The 8,286-nt window shown below is 44.0% G+C and overlaps 1 protein-coding gene across 1 annotated transcript in view; it reads right to left on the bottom strand.

Moving 5' to 3' along the window:
- Nucleotides 1-1,532: 1,532 nt before the first annotated feature.
- The window catches only part of LOC147029119 (uncharacterized), a 109,262-nt gene continuing 102,508 nt past the window's right edge, over nucleotides 1,533-8,286 (bottom strand). Inside the window, exon 7 of the mRNA XM_085876580.1 lies at nucleotides 1,533-5,050. Coding sequence (XP_085732706.1) covers nucleotides 3,936-5,050 — 1,115 coding nt within the window. The 3' untranslated portion in view covers nucleotides 1,533-3,935. The remainder of the gene's footprint in view (nucleotides 5,051-8,286) is intronic.

Here is an 8,286-nt window from a genome sequence, read left to right as displayed (position 1 = left end):
AAACACCGCTTGGATATGCCCAGAGACAGAGAGACAGAGAGAAGATGTGAGAGAAGGGAACTAAAATATATTGGGAGGGGGTGGAGCAAGGATGGGGGAGAGAGAGAGATTGAGGTAAAGGAGTTAGCACAAAGCATATGTTATGCTGAAGGGACAATGCACGTGAGCGCATGCGTGCACGCACGCACGCACGCACGCACGCACGCACGCACGCACGCACACACACACACACACACACACACGACATCGGAAACTTTTTGAGAATCAGCAGGTTGGAGTCGGTGTGATTACCGACTGCAGTACTTACTGTATACAACCCAGAAACATTGAGTAGCTTTCACCAAAAAACGTTGCGTTTGTCTTGACATTTCAGGGATATATTCACAAACATTATTTACCATCGACAATAGGAGGTCTGCAAGTGGCCTAAGCACTCATGCAAGCACTACAATCAAATGGTTGATAAGGAATGGTTGGCCAGGCTGTCACTGCACACCATAATGGATCCCTTTAACTTTAAAGCCGTTCTTCAACATGTACGCAGCAGTTAAAGAAACAATGAATTCATTCACATCATGACTTTATCCACAAAATAGTTACAACTTAATGCAGAAAAACCCTGGAGACATTGCAAAGGTCAATCACCCATGAAATAAACATTGCAGAAAATCCACCAGTTTGCCTGCTCGTGTGTGCACATGTCACCTGGTACATCAGTTGGCGGTCCGCGCAAACGTTATCACTGTTTTTTTTTTCAGACGTCCGTCTTTTTTACCAATTTGCTTAGACTCCCTGTGGAGCACCTCGCGAGTCCGATGAAAATAGACACAGATCTGGGAGATGTTATGGATAGGCAGTCCCTCTGGTGGGACAGGGCGTGAGGTCTTCCAGTGAATGCATTAAATTGTATCGCTCAATGAAGCTTGCAAATTTCGGCAAATTCCGAAATTTTTTGTTTACTCAATATAATTCTCCAAAAGGGAGAAAAACATTAAATAAGTTTAATGTTTTTGAAATTTCACATTTTATTGTCTTTGTCTGGCGGAAAGAACAAGGCCTTGCTTGCTTAAATTAAATACGTATATCGGCTTAGTTATACGACTCGTTATTTCTTTAAATTATCAGATTTCACAACAGATTGACACTTATTTAATCTGGATGATATCCGATCCTCAAAACCGAAATAATATTTCAAAGATATACAGTACCTTCATTAGTCAGTGAGATTCAATCGTGGTAAAATCGTATCATATAATGCATGAAATCGCTCCATTCCCCTAATTTGAAAACTACATTACTTACAAAAGTGATGTATATGGCAATTCATAGCAATGATGAACAGGCATTTGATATGAGTGAGGAAAGTGGGAGGGGGGAGGGGGAAACTTAATCGTTGAGAAATCGTTGCAGCCTGTTCTAAGTCAAGGTGTGGTTGAACAGGCCAAAAACATGGAGGCTTCAGACTCCAGCGAGGTTACCCAGGAAACACCTGAAGACCCAGAGAGCGAGGTGGCCGAGGATCACCTGATGAAAGATATAATTAAATAAGGCCATTAATTATCTTCAAAAGGGGTGTTTTCATTAACTGAAACACCCAATTTTCACTCTTGCACTTCCTTGGAGTTTTCTTAGTACGCATGCAAAGTTTCAGGCTGCAAGGTTTTATGGTTTTGGAGTTATGGATGAGACACACTGACACACACCGACAGATTGCCATTTATAAATTGCGATTATATTGTCTGAAAGAGGGTTTGGACACGATGAATTGTTGGGTAATTTGTAATTATGATGAATTGTTGGGAAATTGTGGGACTGATAAAATTCAATCAAGGTATGCCTCTTTATTTTTGCTCAACCCCATAATTTTATTGGAAGAGTGGGCAATTGTCACAAAGAAATGTGCAATTTTCATCAACAGTTGCAACTTACAAGACAAGCCTATTTGAATTCCCCAGACATTATTACCCATAAAGCACCGAGCCAAACTTTTGCACTCAAAAACTCAGCTCCTGGACCATAAGAGCAGCAGAGTAGGTTCACAGGACACGTGAGAGTCAGAGTCTGAACGCATTCCAAAGGTCATGGAATCCATTGTGTTTTCTTCAAAATCTTGCGTCCCCAACCGCTCTCCCTGTACCCACCTTACCCAATCATAACAAACTGCTCCTAGATTAGCTTGGTGTTGTCTTTCGTGGTTTGGGTGGCTGGCTAGGGATCTGAGGTTCCTGAGTTTGCGACCCACTGGATGCAGAATAAATACCAGTTGGGGTCAGCTCAGCCTGTCATCCTTCCGAGTTCGGCGAAATGTGTACAAGTGTAGAGGGGCACAACTGTGCTCCAAGAAATAAGAGCCACCTGGCAGCCAAGCTGCCATAGACAAGAAGAGGAGAACAGCTCCTAGATTCTGTCTATTCATCCTGAGAAGTTGTAAAAGTTTCCAGCAACCCTTGCTTGAAGTTTCTGGTGACTTTTCCTCTGCAACTGGACCAGAGGGCATCAGCTCACATGTCCTTAAAACATGCTCTGCTGCTCTTGCGCTTCCTCTCTCTGCGCTTTTCACACTGTCATTTACCAGTGGTATTCTTCCATCTGCTTGGAAATCAGCCAACATCGAATAAAAAGGTGCAAAAATGGAATCCCTTTAACTGCAAACCAATCAGCTTACATCCAATAATCAGCAAGGTCATGGAATCTATCATCACAGTTTCCATAAAATGAAACCTTTTCTCCAAAAGTCTCCTCTCAAATCATCAATATGGATTCAGAACAGGTCATTCTGCCTTGGATATGCTGCTTTTCTTCTCCCAACAATGACTGGAGGCCTTCAATGAGACATGATACACATCCTTCCAGGGCTCCTTCCTCTCTGGGCATATCTCGAGCTTTCGATTTGGTCTGGCATCCCACATTGCTTTTGTGGAAGAAAAATAATTACTGTATATTCATGTCTTCTCAATTATATTCACTTGTTGAATTGTTGCTGGAACTTTATAAATTTAATTTTTGCACAATAGTCGAATTGGCTGTCAGTAATGTTTCCCTTTTCCCAAGAGACTTTTGACCGACATATTGATAAAAGGAATAACTTACTATGAAAAAAGGTCTTGCTCGTTGCAGAGAAACAGGGTGACCTGGTTGATAACAATGCAAACTTTTGCCGCGATTGTGTCATACTCTCCCTCCAACCGAAAGTAGCTTGTATTGCAGTTTTGAATTCTTTGGACGAGAGCGTATCAGCTCATCCCTAAGTTGAATTGCCAAATGTCTCACGCTCCTTTTGGAATGCCAAATTGTGTACAAGAGGGATTACAGATTACTTCTGTTTCAGTGAAGTCCATTCATATGTATCAGTGAATCATTGAATGTTCTTCCTCCTTTTGACGAAATGAAAGATTTTCCTTTGGTATGCTGATCGATCAACTGTGTGGAAATTGAGTTATTTTCCACAACACTCTCCAAATTGTCTGCCTGTCAAATCCAAAGCCAACTCCATTCTTAGATTACTGACTTTCCTTCAATTTCTTTCACAAACCCTTTCTTCTCTTTTCCCTGTCAAGGCTGGAGTCGCCCCACTGCAGTGTTCTCAGCTACATCTTATTCCTAATCTTAATCAATGATCTCACTGACTCTCAGGGAAGTCCTCATTGTCACTTTGCTGATGACTCCACTCTCTGCCATGACATCCCTCATCCTGACAAAACAGCAGCCTATTCCCTCTCTTCAGACCTTGACAAAAATCACAAATTGGTCAAACATCTATTTCTCTGCCCCAATCTCCCCCCAAGGACTATAACCACAAACCCATCTACTTTCTCAACAACGCTCTTGAAGAAGTTCAGTCACTCAAACTGTTGGGTCTCACACTCAGCCAAACCACATTTCAAAGTTCGCCTTCAAATCCAGACCGGATTCCCACCATCTGACTTCCTGCACTCTCACTCTCCTGTATGGATCGTCATATGATTATTCAAACTGCTTTTTCGATAGAAACCTTGATCACATACAGAGCATTTGTAAGGTCGATCTCCTGTATGGATCCTCATATGCAAATTCAAATAGCTTTTTTGAGAGAAACCTTTATCACAGACAGAGCATTTGTAAGGTCGCTCTACTGTATGGATCGTCATATGATTATTCAAATTGCTTTTTTGAGAGAAACCTTTATCACAGACAGAGCATTTGTAAGGTTGCTCTCCTGTATGGATCCTCATATGCAAATTCAAATGACCTTTATGAGAGAAACCTTTATCACAGACAGAGCATTTGTAAGGTCGCTCTCCTGTATGGATCCTCATATGCTTATTCAAATTGCTTTTTTGAGAGAAACCTTTGTCACAGACAGAGCATTTGTGAGGTCGTTCTCCTGAATGGATCCTCATATGCTGATTCAAATGACCTTTTCGAGAGAAACCTTGATCACAGACAGAGCATTTGTGAGGTCGCTCTCCAGTATGAATACTCATATGCCTATTCAAATCACTTTTATGAAAGAAACCTTTGTCACACACAGAGCATTTCTGAGGTCGCTCTCCTGTATGGTTCCTCATATGCTTATTCAAATAGCTTTTATGAGAGAAACCTTGATCACAGACTGAGCATTTGTAAGGTCGCTCTCCTGTATGGATCATGATATGCCCATTCAAATGACCTTTTTGAGAGAAACCTTTATCACAGACAGAGCATTTGTAAGGTCGCTCTCCTGTATGGATCCTCATATGATTATACAAAATGCTTTTTTTAGAGAAACCTTTATCACAGACAGAGCATTTGTGTGGGCGTTCTCCTCTGTGGATCCTCATGTGAATTTTGATGTCTCTCAGTGAAGTAAAATCTACACTGCAGATGTTACACTTATAATGCACTTGCCTTTCGATCACCTTTTTGGGTTTGTTCAATTCAATGTTGATCTTTGTGCTGTTTTCACCAGATGTGCACTTGTATTTTGAAGGTCGTGAGTCTTGTTCTTGGGATTGTTGCTTCAAAATAAACATCTTCTTCACTGTCAAGCTGCTTCTGGACCTTATCTGTCCAATCGGACTTCTTGATTGTTCTACATAAACAAAGAACAAGAAGTTATTTTACGTTTTTTGGGGTAAAACCAGAAATGCAAAATATTTCACGATTTCAAAATTTGTATAAACTCTCAATTCAAAAGACTGAATGTTAATTTTGAAGGTTTCTGCTGACCTGTTGCAGAACAGACAGTACTGCCATTTGTCAAATTAACATCTGCATCTTCCTTCATGGAATGATATCTTAAAGTTTCTGAGACAGATGCATCCCTATGTTGTCTGGATTCCACATTTTCAGGATCGACACACTTGAAAATAATGAAGGACATGAAGTTTAAAAGAATGACAAATATAAATCCGGTCAACAAACAGTGAACAATGGACATCACTTCCGCTGTTAGAACGAGGCTCCATTATGCTGCCACCAGTATAGGAGATGAAGTGAGGTGTTTACAACGAGAAATATATATATATATATATATATATATATATATATATATATATATATATATATATATATATACATATATATATACATATATATATATACATATATTGTTGTGGATCCGGAATGGCGGGAATCTGACCCAGTCCCTGGTGCCCCCCTCGCCACCGCCGTCTCCGGGAGTCTATAACGCCAGCAGGCTCGGCACAGGCCTCAGGTCACGCGTCTTCAATCGCGATAACAACGTAATCCTCTCCCTTACCAGTTGGGGAGATAGAACCCCTAGTTACAGACTGGCTTTGTCAGTGACCGAGCAGAGTCTACCAGTCTGTCACCACTTTTTGGTTTCATATGCCAATCGAACGGATCGTTCCTCGACGCGACACAAATTAATCCAGAGCGGCAACTTCATCAGAATTAACCTGATTTATTGGGGACATCAGGGATCACAACACAAGCAATAAACACGACAGTGGTTTTATTAACAATCAACCCATTCTTAACTGGGGAACCACGGCTATAGGTTTCGAGGGGATTACTACGAAATATGCCTTCTTCAACATGTGCCAACAAAACAGACGTGCATGCAGGACAAGACAGAGTACTTGGTGATGGCTCATGGACAAGAGGATCGTGTCCAAAAAGCACGAATGTCGCTCCTAACAAACAAGCGGGTGTCCATGGATTTGAATTCCTACAAGAACGTGTCGCACGGCAAGTAATGGCGGCACAGCACTCGAGTTCCCGCTCAAGTCACCGCGTGCGCGGTTCTCCTCAGCACAACGTCGACGATGCGAGATCGCCGATCTCTCTCCAGGGTTCAGCACACGAATCCCGGCCTGGCCTGTTCTCCAGACAAGGCCCCAGTCGAGGTCCGAGTTCCACAGGCGGATCATAACGTGTCGAGCCGTGAGGTGAGCAAGGACCGTCCGAAGGTCCGGCGTCTCCTCTCCGGCCTTCCCGCCTTGAAGCCCGACTCCCGCTTCTTCCTCTCAGTGCCTCTCTCGGTCGAATCACCGACGTGCAGGTCGGTTCAGCGTCTCTCCCGGCAGAACCAACACGGTGCCTCCTTCGTTCGCTCGTTTCGAAGCGACTCCGAGCACGCCTCGAGAACCCGGCCGTTCCTCACACACAACACTCCTTTTGATCCCTTTTCTTTCTCTCTTTCGTTCGCTTCGAGACACGCCTGTCTCGGCGACTAACCAAAGGCTCCGCCCCTTCGCGTCACTGCCTCCACAGGCCACACCCATCGCTCAAGGCCACTCCTCTCAGCCGTCTGGGAGGGGCCTATTCCGGAATGAGGAAGGAAAAAGAGCAATCTCTCGTTTCACTACCGTATGAACATAAAAACACAGTCTTCTACACCGCCCGACACACACATATCGTACCTTATACCACACAACCTATCTACACATTAATTTAATGGGGGAACTGAGCTAATCCTTTATTTAGTCATCCCATTTAGGGCCATTTCCGTAACACTACCCGCACCTTTCTCCCGAGGCTCTCCGAGCCTCCATCTGGGGCAGCCCACGGCAATAGCCCTGTCTTACGTACAGCACAGATCTCCCATTTACTCTAACCCACAACATGGGAAGCAATTAACTCCAAAAATCAAAGTGTCACAGAAAGATTGGCATGTCCCTATCCTCGTGTGTCGGGTCACCAATCTAACAAACGAATTCACACTTTATGCACATTACTTAACATTCCAATTATGGATTTGAATGGTAGGGCATTCAATTTTACTTTTAACACCACATTTGCATAGGAGCAGAACATTCAAAGGTTCAAAGTTCTTTCACGTGTTCGCTCATTCATGCCCCCTCCCGGCATTATTGTCCATTCACCCCTGAGGGTTTCCTCACTTCGTGGCCTTATTGGCCTCTCACCAGGTGAGTTCAGTCGGCCCAGTGGCCTAATCTCACAAAGTGTCCTTCGGCCACAACGGCCCACAAAAGCACTTTGGCTTCAATGGCCCACAAAAATGCTTCGGCCCATATGGCACAAGCAGCAGCAGGCAACAAGCCCTGCATTGGACAGCAGACGACACAGCAATGGTGGCACGGTGATATCGATGGGAAACAAATGCAGTTCGGAGGCGTTCTTGAGGAAGCAAATGGGTGTGATGACCTCAGACCAGGTGAGATGGAGTGTACCCTTCACCTTCCCTTCCTACCTTGTTTTGGTTGTTTTCTCTTTTTTTTTTTCTTCCTCTCTTTTTTTTTTTTAGACAGGATGGTGTGTTTCTTACCCAACTGTTATCTTCGTGGATGTGTGCTCATGACATACTGGTGGCCTCTCTGGCACTTGGAGAGGGTGACCTCGCCTGGCCCTTGCCAACAATTTCTCCCATCAACACTACTCGTACCAGGTGTCACACATGAATGGTGCGGAGGAGAGTCCATCGAACCTAACCATTTACTTTTAGTTCTAGACAATGCAACAAACCCTGCTATGGCTAGAATGATCCTAATGGCCCATTTTTTTCTGACGTGGCACACTGTTCCATTATATTAAACCTGGGCAAGGCCCTTCTTTGTCTTTTTCCATTTGGTGGTGCCAGGCATAACTCGCTGGCTGGAGAGTGTGACTACTACTCGGCCTCTTTGCCTGCTTCCAATCGGGGGTGGAGGACACCCAGTGACCTCGGGGTTCACCTGAGCGTGCTTCTGGCGCTCCAACCTAAGGGGTAGCTCTCTCTAGCCCCTATACTGTGCTCTCATAGCACCCATACTGTGCTCTCATAGCACTGAACCTACCATGCTCTCCTGGCACCTCTGACAGCCTTCACCTGCCAGGAACCCCCAAAGCCCTGCTGCCCTATTT

This window comes from Eptatretus burgeri, chromosome 4 (assembly GCF_056783735.1).
Source record: "Eptatretus burgeri isolate ZD-2024b chromosome 4, Ebu_testis_v1, whole genome shotgun sequence".
In the NCBI taxonomy this organism is placed as follows: domain Eukaryota; kingdom Metazoa; phylum Chordata; class Myxini; order Myxiniformes; family Myxinidae; genus Eptatretus; species Eptatretus burgeri.
This window is presented reverse-complemented; position numbering and strand designations above follow the sequence as displayed.